The following is a 13041-nucleotide window of genomic DNA, read 5'->3' as shown; positions in this document are numbered from 1 at the left end:
CCACTTCAGTGCTAGGAGAGAGACCCGCGGAGTGACTTGGCCGGGGTCTGGGCCACAGCCCTCCTCCCCTCTCCCGCCGCCCGGCTGTGCCGACCCTGGCGGGCAGACTCCGCGGCACCCCTCACGGCACGGCAGCATGGCCTCAGGTGAGTGTACGCGCGTGTGTTGCTGGGAGGGTCTCTGGGACAGAGAAGTGCAGTGGCCATGATGAGTAAAGGATGGGGGGTCCCAGCACAACCAGTAGACCTAGGGAAGGAGGCCAGCTCCTCCCGGGGAGAGCCTGGGAGAGCAGAGCCTGGGCGTGGAGAGACGGAAAAGTCAGAAGATGCTGGTGCCGCTTTCTCAGACCCCCCCCCCGCCCCAGAAGCCCCTGCCTCCTGGTCTTCCTGCCTTCCTGAAAGGTAGCTTCTGCTGGGCAGTAGAATTTTCCCAAGAGGGGCTCCTGCCTGCTGGGCCGGGATTCTCAGTCCTACCCCATCCTCCCAGAGCTGGGTTACCCCTGGGGTTGGGGGTCAGAGAGGAAAAGGGAACTCTGCCCCAGAGGGACTGGGTTTTCACGGAGTACGCCTGCACTGAGGGAAAGGTGTTCCGAGCTTGGGGAGCCCTCATGGGATTCCTGTTTATTATTATTATTTTCTCCCAGGCTGGCAGGACCAGCTGGCCTGGACTTTGGCTCCTTTGCCCCAGAGCCCTGGCCAGGGGCGATGGCTCCTGAGGGGGTTAGTGAAGCATGAGGGCTGGGCTATACCCATCTCGTGGGCTCAACTCGACCCCCAAGCCCAGCTACCCTCTGTGCCGCACTCCAGGGATTGAAGAGGGGAGGGGAGGGATTAGAGGCGGGGATGGAGGCTCCCCTCCCAGAGGTTGCCTAGACAACATGAGAAATCGTGGCCAGGGCCTCTTCCGCCTGCGGGGCCTCTGCTTCCTGCATCAGTCACTCCCGCTGGGGGCGGGGCGGAGGAAGGGGTTGGATGTGGCAGAGCCAGGCCCAGCTGGTGCGGCTCAGACTCCCCCCGCCGTCTCCGCGGCCGGAGCCATGGCATCCTATCCATCTGGCCCCGGCAAACCCAAGGCCAAGTACCCCTTTAAGAAGCGGGCCACCCTGCAGGCCTCCTCTGCAGTACCAGGTGGGTGAGTATGTGCTTCCTGGCTCAGGCACTGGTTCTGCCCCACCACCTCTTGTCTAGGCCACGGGTCCCCTGGGCAGGGCGGGCTTCCTCTGCACCGTCTCTGCAGTGGTGCCCCTTGTGCTCAGTCCGAGGGATGGCTGGCTTGGAAGGTGGTATGGAGAGGAAGGTGTGGTGGAAGGTGACAGTTTTCTGTTGAGGATGCTGTCCTCTGTAATGAAGAGTGGGTGTGGGTGAAGGTGCAGCAAGAGGTGTGTTTGCACACGTATTAGCATGTGGATGTGTGCAGACTGTTTGTGTGTGGATGTGTGTGAATGGCGTGGGGGATGTGTGGGACTGGCTGGTTTGTGGGCTGGACACACTGCTGGCAGCTGCACCTTTACCAGGCTGGCTCAGGCTCTCCTCCTGCAGCTCGTTCCTCATTCTAGGACCCCAGATCTAGGGCACACTCATTGCTGCTGGGCGTCCTGGTGCTGGTGGCTGAGCTGTATCTGTTGTTTTCCGTTTGCTCATTCTTGGTCTGTCTTGTGAGCAGAAGTATTGGGTGTCCTTGGGCTTGGCCCATTTGGGGGCTCCAGCTGGATCTGCGGCCCCCTGGTGTGCTCCTGCAACCTTTGGTTTGGCTCCCACTCTGGTAGGCATCTCTGCATCATATGGAGCAGGTAGCATGGTGTGGCTGTGCCCATTTCCCTGAGGGCTTGGCTGCAGGGGTCTGTGCTCACTGAGGGATATGTGTCTGCCATCTGCTGCCCCCAGGCCTGTAATTAAGGAAAGACTACCCCTGTTTTTGTGACCTGATCAAGCCTGCCCCATACACACACCAAGCAGCTGTCTGTACCTATAGCCTGATCATCCACATCCTATATTTTCTTACGCCATTGAAGATGCTGATCTGAAGTCTGTATTGTCCTGAGGATCTGTGTTCTTTGTGCCCAGGCCTGTGTCTTCGAGAGGGTTATCCCCTGGGGCTAGATCTGTATACCTTTGGGTGGTTACCTGGTGGGGGAATCTTGTACTTGTGGGCCCAAGCCTTGAGCACCTTTCTATCTACTGGGACAGTTTTGGCACTGAGTGAGGGGGCTCCCAGTCAAGAGGTTGGAAGGGGTGGTGAGAATCTTGGAGTGGGTAGTACTGGCAAAAAACAGCCACTCTGGCTTTTCCCAACTCCCCTGTGTGAATGTGGGGTGTGTGTGGTGCGATGGCTAAAACTGTGGGAGAAGGGACCAGCAGGAAGCTGGGGCTTCTAGGCCTGGCCTCAGGGAGTGTGGAGGTACTGCCTGTCTGCTACCTCTGGTGAACCCCAGCAGCCCTGGTCAGTGGCCTGGCAGGCAGGGGGAATAGCATTGGCTGTTAGAACCTGTCCTGGTCACTCCAGCATTTCTGAGGGGGCTCTGGGCCACTCTGTTAGGAGAGGGAGTTGAGGCTTGGGGCCTTTGACTCAGCTCCTACTGATCTGATACAGATCCATCCTGGAAGTCTGTGGCTGGCCTCCCCCAGAGGGGCTGAGAAGTGGGACAGAGTCATGCAGAATCAGGGTTCTTGGGCAAGTGAGGACCGAGGCTCTGTCTGACACTCTGCGGGGTGGGGCAGTTACCCATTTTTCCTTCCTCTTCTGGCTCTGCCCTCTTCCAAATAAGAGAGAGTATCACCCATCTATCTCTGGCCCTGCTGAGTTCCAATCTCGTGGCTGCCCTTCCTGCTCAGTTGCCTGTGCTGGGCGTGAGAACCTCTCACCTGCCCTGGTAGGTGGGACTATTTGTGAGAAGTGTACGCAGGGGCCTGGGAGTTCACAATTGCAGATCATGGTGTTTTACAGAATACTTGCAGAGCCCTTGGTAACTGTGGCTAATCCAGGGTAGAACCTGCTCATTGCCTTGTTATAGACAGGACTAGAAGTTTCCAGGAGGTAGAGACTTGTCAGTAAGTGGGAACAGAGTCTGAGTCAAGTCCTCCAAATTCTAGTCCCCCTTCTCCCAAATCTCTCCTCCTGGGCAGTTTGACCCTGACAACAGGCGATAGGCTTCGAACAGGGGATGGAGGTCTAGGAGGCTATGAATCAATCCCCTGGGCAGCAGGGAAGCTCCCTATCTAGACGAGCCACTTCCCAGGCTGCTCACCAGCTCCTCTCTCCAGCAGTAGCCCTGTCTCTCCCGAGGGACCCTATAGGCAGGGGACCAGAGGACAGTGGTGAGCAAAACAAGGCCCCTGGGCAGAAGAAGCTGATGCAGGGCTGTTGAGTATGGACATGAGGGCTACGCAGCCCCTCTGTTTCCCCCCTCCTACCCTTTGGTCAGCCAGACCCTACCCACTCCCCGTTCCCCCCAGGGCAGTACATTTTAAGGAGGCTCGACCGCCCTGCTCCTGTTAGCCTACCCTGCTCCCCACCCCTTGGGGGCCTCACTTTAACCGGGACTGTTGCAATGTAGAGGTTAAGGCCCTGTTCAGTCCTGGGATTCTTCTTATCTCTCAACTGTGATGCTTCTTCCCTTGATTTCTGTGTCCCCCTGAGCTCCCCAGCTCCCTGTTCCCTGGCATCCCAGGGTCTCCCCTGCAGGCAGCTGCACTTGGTACATCCCGTGCCGGCCCCTGAGCTGTCCTGGGGGACTGGCTGCAGCTCCGCTCAGCAAACAGGCGGGTAAGGGGCACAGGCTGCTGGCCGGCACTGCCTGAACTCTGCAGGTAGGACCCAGGCAGGCACCAGGATGAGCCAGGGCTGGGGCCTGGGCCTGGGGCAGGTGCCTTCTCTTCCCTTTGTCCAGCCTTGGGACTGGACTTTGGGGTATCAGGAAGTGGGCCCAGAGACTTTAAGGTGCACACCTGGGCAGAGCCTCCAATTCATCCCTAAGTCACAGTGGAGAGGGGACATGAGGGTGCTGGGAGGGAGTACCCCCAGCACTGGCTGGGAGAGCCCAGTTGGGTGTTGAGAGCTTCCTGCTGGGGAGGGTGGGGGCTGGTGAGCCTGGGGAGGGTCCCTTAGGATGGGCTGGCAGCTCAGGCAGCCCCTCTGCACCAGCAGCTTCAAGGCCTGTAGTGCGGCTTTCTGGCGGTACAGCTGAGGAGTTCAGCCCTCTGTGGAGTGAGACCCTGGCCTCTGATACTTCCTTCCCCAGGCCCTCCCTGGGGCCTCTGGCCCAGATCCTGGGGCCTCTGAGTGGCGGAGACTGTCTGTGGCGGCTCCCTTTTGGAGGGGTAGCCAGCAGTGGGAGGGGCAGGCTAGGGCCAGGCCACATCTTGGCAGCCCTGGGGTCCTTGGGGAGAGGGCAGGCCTCCAGGGAGGAGGTAGGGCTTCTGCTGCCAACCAGGTCCCCCACCTTTCTCTTGCTCTTCCCTTGGGGGCTGGTCCCCAGGTGCGAGCCGAGTGGCAGCTGTGTCTTCCCCATGACAGCAGGCGCAGGGAGGCTCGGCAGGTCTGATCCTGGGCTACTGGTATGGCCACTGGGTCCTCGAGCAACCTGTTGGTAGAGAGAGAAAGAGAGAGAGAGATGGCCTGAGGAAATTTTCCCTTCCCTGGTCCAGGATTCGGATTCTTATCCCTGAAGTGAATGAACCACTTGTTCTGGGGGCAGACCTGGGCCCCCACCCCCAAGCCTGGAATGGGTGCCGAGTCCCTTGTTAGACTGTGAGGGAAAGGTTCCGTGGGAGCCACCCGCAGGCTCACTCTAGCATCTGAGGAGGGACTGCCCACTTTTCAGGCCCTGGCCTCTCTCCGGGGCTAGCCTGGGGCAGGCAGGGGCCCAGAGCTTCCAGTGCACCCAGGCCCTGCCCTCCACCTCTCACGCTGGCATCACTGTCTCCACAGAGGCCCGGGGTGGGCTGGGGGCCCCTCCGCTGCAGTCGGCCCGGTCCCTGCCAGGCCCTGCCCCCTGCCTCAAGCACTTCCCGCTCGACCTACGCACGTCTATGGATGGCAAATGCAAAGAGATCGCCGAGGTATCACCTGGCACCCTTCCTCTGTCCCCCCACTGCTGTCTCCATGCCCTGTCCCTGCTCCTTGCACCTCTCCACCTCCACCGTCCCTTTACTCACACTGGGCCGTGCCTTGATCCCTAGCCTCTTGGAGGCCCCAGGCCCTGCTGCCCCACTCCACCTGCAGGCGCAGTGAGGGAGGGCCCAGGACTGAGGGCAGGACCACACTGACCCTTCCTTCCCTCCCTTCAGGAGCTGTTCAGCCGCTCCCTGGCTGAGAGCGAGCTCCGCAGTGCCCCTTACGAGTTCCCCGAGGAGAGCCCTATTGAGCAGCTGGAGGAGCGGAGGCAGCGCCTGGAGCGGCAGATCAGCCAGGATGTCAAGTAAGCCCCTAGCCCCAGAGCCCAGCAGGCAGCCTTGGGGCAGCACATAGCCAAGCTGCCCTGGGGGTGCAGAGCGAGGCAGTCGTGAAAGGGCTCAGGTCAGATAGCATGGGGGTGGGAGGTATCACAGAGTGGTCTGCCCAGAGTCCCTGTCTCTGTCCGGACAGTTCCAGAACCCCATCTCTGACCCTGCCCCTTCCCCTCCTCCCTTTGGGACCCACCTGGAGGCAGCGCGCAGATCGGTGATGTGAGGCACAGGGGTAGGAGTCAGGCTGCTGGGCCTGGTCTGTCTTCTGCTCACCAGTGTAGCCTCAAACATGTTGCTTAACTTCTGAGTGTACTTGCTTATCTCTAATGTGGGGCAAGAACGGCACCCACAAGTCAGCCCTCTGCAGCCCTGTGAGGACCACACATGCACAGCACCTTGCACAGTGCAGGGACCTGGGAGCAAGGGCCATCCCTTGTCCTCTGCTTGACCTCTCACCTCTCTCATGTCTAGGCTGGAGCCGGACATCCTACTTCGGGCCAAGCAAGATTTCCTGAAGACAGACAGTGACTCAGACCTCCAGTGAGGAGGCGGGTGCAGGGGATGCGGGGCTGGGCTGTTCTGTGGCTGACTCCAACCCCCTCCTTTGGCCTCCCTGGTAGGCTCTACAAGGAGCAGGGTGATGGCCAGGGTGACTGGGGCCTGCGGGAGCGTGACATGGTTCTGGAACGGGAATTTCAGCGGGTCACCATCTCTGGAGAGGAGAAGTGTGGGGTGAGTGTGGGCAGGTCTCTGTATTTCTGCCCCCAGTGTCCTAGTGGGTGCTCCCAGCCTGGGTTCCTGGGAGTAGGGGCTCAAGAGGGCTTTTCTTTTTCAAAAGCTGGAGGGGCAGAGGGTCTGTCTAGGAAGGTATTTGATGTCCTGGGGACAGAATGTTCTGACTGTGTCTGGGTCAAGGCCTCAGGAAAGAGCCTGGTCTGGATGTGAGACAAGGAGAGTGATGGCCTTGTATCCAGGTGCCATTCACAGACCTGCTGGACGCAGCCAAGAGTGTGGTGCGGGCACTCTTTATCCGGGAGAAGTACATGGCCCTGTCACTGCAGAGCTTCTGCCCCACCACCCGCCGGTACCTGCAGCAGCTGGCTGAGAAGCCTCTGGAGACACGGAACTATGAGCAGGGCCCTGACACCCCTGTTTCTGCCGGTGGGACCCCCTATCCCTGCCCTACTGCAAGTGCTCTGGTGTCCCAGACTCCCTGAGCTTAGGGCCCAAGAGCTTCCACCCTGCCTGTTCTTCCCAGGCCCAGGCTCATTCAGGCCTCCCGGTGTGTGGGGTGGGGTGGAGCAAGGGCAGGGCCACGGGCTGACTGGCTGGGGCCTCTAATGTTCCTCATCCTCTGCAGGGCCTCTGGGCTGGGCAGCGGGGGGCCTGGGAGAGCCCTGGCCCTGACTCCACTCTCCACACCCCTGCAGATGCCCCGGTGCACCCCCCTGCGCTGGAGCAGCACCCGTATGAGCACTGTGAGCCAAGCACCATGCCTGCGGACCTGGGCTTGGGTCTGCGCATGGTGCAGGGCGTGGTGCACGTCTACACCCGCAGGGAAGCTGACACACAGTAAGCAGGCATTGGGTGGCTGGGGGAGCTGTGGCAGGGTTGCGTTGGCTTGGTAGGGTCCTTAGGGCCTGGCATGCTCTCTTACCCATGCTCTTCCTACGTGCCAGTTGCTCAGAGGTGGAGCTGCCATACCCCAACCTGCAGGAATTTGTGGCTGATGTCAATGTGCTGATGGCCCTGATTATCAATGGCCCCATGTAAGTCCCTGCCCCCCCCCGACACCTGCCACCCAATCTCTTGTCCTTTCATAGTCACTGAGTCCTAGACTTCCCTCAGTCTGCTGCTCCCTGGGCAGCCTCCGCTCTGCTCCCCAGGCTCTCCCCAGGTGCCTCTCCCCAGGTCCTGAACCCTGCCTGTTCTTCCCCTGACCAGAAAGTCTTTCTGCTACCGCCGGCTACAGTATCTGAGCTCCAAGTTCCAGATGCATGTGCTGCTCAATGAGATGAAGGAGCTGGCTGCCCAGAAGAAGGTGCCACACCGAGATTTCTATAACATCCGCAAGGTGGGCCCTCACCCCCTGGCCTCACTCTGTACCCCTGTTCGGCCTCCCCGTCAAAGGCCTGGGCCCCACACCTGACATCTAGTTTGGAGAACCCTCTCCCTCCTTGCTGCCCAGGCTTTAACCTTCCCAAACTTGAGAGGACCCAGCAGCCCCCCATTCCACCCAGGTGGACACACACATCCACGCCTCGTCCTGCATGAACCAAAAACATCTGCTGCGCTTCATCAAACGGGCAATGAAGCGGCACCTGGAGGAGATCGTGCACGTAGAGCAGGGCCGGGAGCAGACGCTGCGGGAGGTCTTTGAGAGCATGAATCTCACTGCCTATGACCTGAGTGTGGACACGCTCGACGTGCACGCGGTCTGTCCCAGCAACGTGTGTTGAGGGGCTGGGTCAGTGTGTGGGTGGAGATCAGGGGTGACCTGGGCCTTCCCATCTCCCCCAGGACAGGAACACCTTCCATCGCTTTGACAAGTTCAATGCCAAATACAACCCTATTGGGGAGTCTGTCCTCCGAGAGATCTTCATTAAGACCGACAACAGAGTTTCTGGGAAGTATTTCGCTCACATCATCAAGGTGAGGAGTGGCTGCCAGTATCCGTGTTCCAGGGCTCATGTCGGCCTTGGGCAGCCCTGCCTTGCCTGGGTGGGAGCCTGGTGTCTGGGGGGCATCTGTGGGTGGGTCAGAGACATGGAGAGGATTGATTGAGCAACTTGGTGGGTGCAAAGGCAGAGTGGGTGAGAAGCCTGAGCGTGATGGTCACTGCTTGTGTGTCTCTTAGGAGGTGATGTCGGACCTGGAGGAGAGCAAGTACCAGAACGCAGAGCTGCGGCTCTCCATCTATGGACGCTCAAGGGATGAGTGGGACAAGCTTGCCCGCTGGGCCGTGATGCACCGTGTACACTCTCCCAATGTGCGCTGGCTCGTGCAGGTGCCCCGCCTCTTGTGAGTGTCCCTTGGAGTGGGAGGGAACATGGGGGCTGGAGTTCAGGGGGCCAGGACCTACTTCCTGCCCTTCTGGGATGGCTCACTATCCCCTTTCCCAGCCAGGCCCTTTGAGTAGAAGGAGGGCCCTTCCTAGTTCCACTCATGGTCTATCCAAACTGGCCCACCCAGTGTGGTCCAAAAGTGCTGCTGTGATTTTGGGCCAAGCTCCAACACTTACTGGCCTGCAGGGTGTCCTCACACTGGCCCTGACCTGCACGTACCTGTGTGTGCATGTCTTACCTGCAGTGATGTGTACCGTACCAAGGGCCAGCTAGCCAACTTCCAGGAGATGCTGAAGAACATCTTCCTGCCACTGTTTGAGGCCACCGTGCACCCTGCCAGCCACCCAGAGCTGCACCTCTTCTTACAGCACGTGAGGGGGCAGCGTGGGGCTGGGTCCTGGGTGGACGACCTGCCGCAGGCCCAGCTGCAGTCTGGGCCTGACCTGAGGGTCCCGTGCAGGTGGATGGCTTTGATAGCGTGGATGATGAGTCCAAGCCTGAGAACCACGTCTTCAACCTGGAGAGTCCCCTCCCTGAGGCTTGGGTGGAGGAGGACAACCCGCCCTATGCCTACTACCTATACTACACCTTTGCCAACATGGCCATGCTGAACCACCTGCGCAGGTGCCTGTCCCTCCAGTGCCGTGTCTGCTCACCTTGCTGTCACCCAGCTGGCCTTGCCCTGGGCCTACCCTGGGCTGGGGCCACCAGTGCCCTGCCCACCTCTCGCCCCCATCCCCGGACCTGATGGGTTCCTTCTCCGCCCTTGGGGCTCCATGGCTCACCCCTCCCAGCCAAGAATCTACCTCTGTGCCCTTGTCCCATTCCCGCACAGCCACTGGGTGTGGGCTCAGGAACCCCTGCGAGCTCAGCTGCTGCTGTCTTCATGCCCCCCAGGCAGAGGGGCTTCCACACATTTGTGCTGAGGCCACACTGTGGAGAGGCTGGGCCCATCCACCACCTGGTGTCCGCCTTCATGCTGGCTGAGAATATCTCTCATGGGCTGCTTCTGCGCAAGGTCAGGGTCTGCACCCCAGCCTCCCTTCACCATTAATTCACCTTCCTCCCAACCCTCTGATCCTCTGTGGTGACTGATCCTCTTCCTCACCCAGCCCCCAGTTTGGGTCCCTCTATGCCCTAGCCTCCACAGTGAGGCCCCACTTGGATGCTGGCTCCAATTGTCCTTCCACATGTCAGGCCCAGCCAGGACTCTGCTCCCTCCTACTGTGACCTCTACCTCCCAGAACCAGGTGTCTTTGAGGTGGTCTCCTAGCCCCTCCCTCCTGTTGCCTGTCCAGGCCCCGGTCCTGCAGTACCTGTATTACCTGGCCCAAATTGGCATCGCCATGTCCCCACTCAGCAACAACAGCCTCTTCCTCAGCTACCACCGGAACCCGCTACCCGAGTACCTGTCCCGTGGCCTCATGGTTTCGCTGTCCACTGATGATCCGTTGCAGTTCCACTTCACCAAGGTCATAACCCAGTGTTGGGGTTGGGCTAAGGACACGAGGCCTGGGGTCCCAGGTGCTGCCCCCTGCTGGTGGAACGCCACCGGCCATGTGGCAAGTCCTGAGGGGAGGGACAGGGTGGCAGGCGGGGGTGTCCCTGTCTGAGGACACCTGGCCTGTGCAGGAGCCACTGATGGAGGAGTACAGCATCGCCACCCAGGTGTGGAAGCTCAGCTCCTGTGATATGTGTGAGCTGGCACGCAACAGTGTGCTCATGAGCGGCTTCTCCCACAAGGTACCACACCTGTCTGCGCCTTGGGGTTCCCACCCTTCCCCACCTTTGCACTTGGGAAGGTCCCAGGGTTCCTGGCCCTGGGATGGTTCAGGGCCAAGGCATGAGCCTTGGAGCTGGCTGCAGCCCTGTCCGTTTCCCCCACCCCCTGCAGGTGAAGAGTCACTGGCTGGGACCCAACTATACCAAGGAGGGTCCCGAGGGCAACGACATCCGCCGCACCAACGTGCCAGACATCCGTGTGGGCTACCGCTACGAGACTCTGTGCCAGGAGCTGGCGCTCATCACTCAGGCTGTGCAGAGTGAGATGCTGGAGACCATCCCAGAGGAGGTGGGCATCATCACAAGCCCTGGGCCTCAGTGAGCCTGGCCCGTGACATGCACCCCGCATCTCAGCACCTTGGCCACGTTTTGTTCTCAGAGCCCCCACCTTGTGGTCTCTGCATGTGTCATTCTTTGTTCTGTCCTGCATGTCTCTGACCTGTACCTGTCCCTGGCACCCCAGGGAAAGTGGTGCCCAGGATCTGCTTTGCCCTAGTCTTGGCTCAGGTGTACTTGATGGCTCAGGTTTCAAGGCTGCCCTGCTGGTGGCCCTGCCCCAGGATCCTCTGAAGCCTGGCTGTCTTACGGGCCTCTAAATGTCCACATGGGCTAGGGATGGTTGTGGGGGGCTGGCCCCTCTAGGCCTTGGGGTTCTTCTTGGGCAAATCCGAGCTTTGGCCAAGGCTTGAGTTTAGACCCCTGTTTTATTTATGTGGCTGAGGGGCAGTCAGGCGGGGCCTGGACACATCTTCTGTGGGCACGGAGGTGGGCACAGGGGGGACACATCTGCTGGGGGTCTGTGGAGCTCTAGCAGCTCTGTGGTGGGTGCAGCTGGGCTGAGAGCTCAGCTGCAGCCCTGGCTGCCTTGGAGGTGCTGGACCATGCCTCTGCCAAGTCACTGCCAGTAGGCCTCTGTCCTTCCTCCTCTGCTCCTCTGGTGTCAACTTCCTGTGCCTCTGTGGGAGGGGGCAGCTGCCCCATCCTGTGTCTGGGGCCACTGCAGCCGGAGGGTCCTGGATCTGCCACCAGTCCCAGGGATGGTACCTGCACTATGGTTCCTGGAGTTCTGACCAGGCCTGGATCCTGGCTGGTCCCCTGTGTTGTGTTCTGGCCCGAGGCCTTTGCTGTGAAATGCAGTGTTTCATACAATCCTGTCTTTCCTGGTGCATGTGGAATAAAGATTATTTAAGTAATGAAGCAGGTTGGGTCTCTGTTGGGAGAGGGAGAGCCATGGTGGGTGGCGGCTGAGGTGGGGCCCAGGGGCGTTGCGCGTGCAGGTGCAGCAGATCCCGAAGGGGGCACCTGGACCTGGCTTTCCGGGCATGTGGAATCTGACAAGGAAAACCGTGTGGGAGGAGAGGCCTGCCAGGGACGCATCTTTAGTCCCTAGTCCCTCACCCAGCCTGTCCCCTCTGAATGCACACAGGCCCCAGATCTGGGGCACATCCCTGTCACACCAGCTTGGGGGACAGCATCCCCTTGCCACCTACTTCCTCCTCACCTCTAGCCTCCTAGGGCAGCTGGGGAGATATGGGAATAGGCAGTTAGAAGCAGACATTCTCAGACTCTGGAGACATCAGGCTCTCCTGGGGAGCTTGTTTAAAATGCTACTTGCAGGTCACACCCTCAGAAATTCTGATTCAGTTAGTGGTAAGTGTGTGGAAATCCACAAGCCGTCCAGCAGATGTCATGCGAGGGGTTGGAGCAAGCTGTCTTCTGAATCTAGGCTTGACCAACTTGGCTTCAGTCCTGTATTTAATACCCAATTTCTGAAGCACCTCCTTGGGCACAGAGGTTGCTGGAGTCTGTTGCCATCTTAAAGGAGGAAAGTGAAATGCGCTCTGTGCTGTGCAGGGTCTTGGGCTGGTGGCAGAGTAGTGTGTCGCTGCTGCTGCTGAGTGGGAGAGAAAGGTGGGCTGGCTGCTCCTATAACAATTAGCCCCCAAGCAGTGTGAGCCTGGGTGACTGAAGGCCTGGTGAGGGAGCAGGAGGCGGGCTTTCTCCTCCCCTGCTGTCAGCTTGCTCTGCTGCAGCCCTGCCTCTCTCCCTGGCTCACTGTGCGTCTACACCTCACCCAGCACCTCTGAGCAGAAGCTCCCTGATGCCCCTGCCTCATGAGGGCTCCTACCCAGGCTTACTCATGCCCAAGACACAGAGTCTTTCATTCTCCAGAAGGCTTCTCTTGTCAATTCGTCCTTGCCATTTACATACTGTAGAACTGAATGTTAAAGCTGGAGGATGAGCAAGAGATTGTGTAAGTTGAGCTGATGTCTGGTTGCAGAAACAGGTTCAGGAGGTACAAGGGGCCAGTGGTAGAACCTGGACTGGAGCCAGGGGAGCTCCGCATCCGGGGCACCTCCACTCCTGCTAGGTCTCATCTGCCCAGGGAATGATAGTTTTCTAGGGAGAAAGGGACTTGTTTTTCAAGGAGGTGAATGTATTTAACAATAAAAATATGCTGTGCCTTTTCTTCATTTGTCAAAGGAAACAGAATTAGAAGATCTTTCTAGAAGGTTCCTTAAAGACCAGAACTGCATGTCTCTTTTGCCATCCCTTAGGAGAGCAAGGACTCTGTATTTACTCAGTGAATTTGTCATATAATAGAATCCTTTATTCCATCCCTTGTACATTCTTCTCAGTGTGTGCTGATGTCTAGCCCTAAGAATATTACCACTTTAAAGAGTCTCTTAGCAACCTCCCTTTTATTTTTTTTTTAACAATTTACTCCTGGTTTTTTAGTTTCTCAGAAA

At 59.1% G+C, this 13041-nt stretch overlaps 1 protein-coding gene across 6 annotated transcripts; it reads left to right on the top strand.

The window, feature by feature from the left end:
* Window positions 1-411: 411 nt before the first annotated feature.
* On the top strand, window positions 412-11484 carry AMPD2 (adenosine monophosphate deaminase 2). 6 transcript variants are annotated; one of them, XM_036916689.2, is made up of 18 exons: window positions 920-1127; window positions 4927-5057; window positions 5286-5416; window positions 5916-5984; window positions 6065-6176; window positions 6419-6605; window positions 6875-7016; window positions 7124-7213; window positions 7389-7518; window positions 7685-7879; window positions 7965-8096; window positions 8302-8465; window positions 8754-8880; window positions 8970-9133; window positions 9407-9527; window positions 9808-9981; window positions 10142-10252; window positions 10404-11484. In XM_036916689.2, the coding sequence occupies exons 1-18, from the start codon at window positions 1037-1039 to the stop codon at window positions 10611-10613; spliced, it is 2481 nt and encodes an 826-aa protein (XP_036772584.2). In that variant the 5' UTR covers window positions 920-1036; the 3' UTR covers window positions 10614-11484. The 6 variants fall into 6 exon arrangements, with proteins under 6 accessions (XP_057356538.1, XP_036772587.2, XP_057356537.1 ...); XM_036916688.2 differs by having other exon boundaries at window positions 9407-9533; XM_057500556.1 differs by lacking the exon at window positions 920-1127 and adding an exon at window positions 1450-2869 and having other exon boundaries at window positions 9407-9533.
* Window positions 11485-13041: the final 1557 nt, after the last annotated feature.

The sequence above is a fragment of the Manis pentadactyla genome, chromosome 4, assembly GCF_030020395.1.
Source record: "Manis pentadactyla isolate mManPen7 chromosome 4, mManPen7.hap1, whole genome shotgun sequence".
Lineage (NCBI taxonomy): Eukaryota > Metazoa > Chordata > Mammalia > Pholidota > Manidae > Manis > Manis pentadactyla.
The sequence above is the reverse complement of the archived record's forward strand: the minus strand, read 5'-3'. Positions and strand labels throughout refer to the sequence as shown.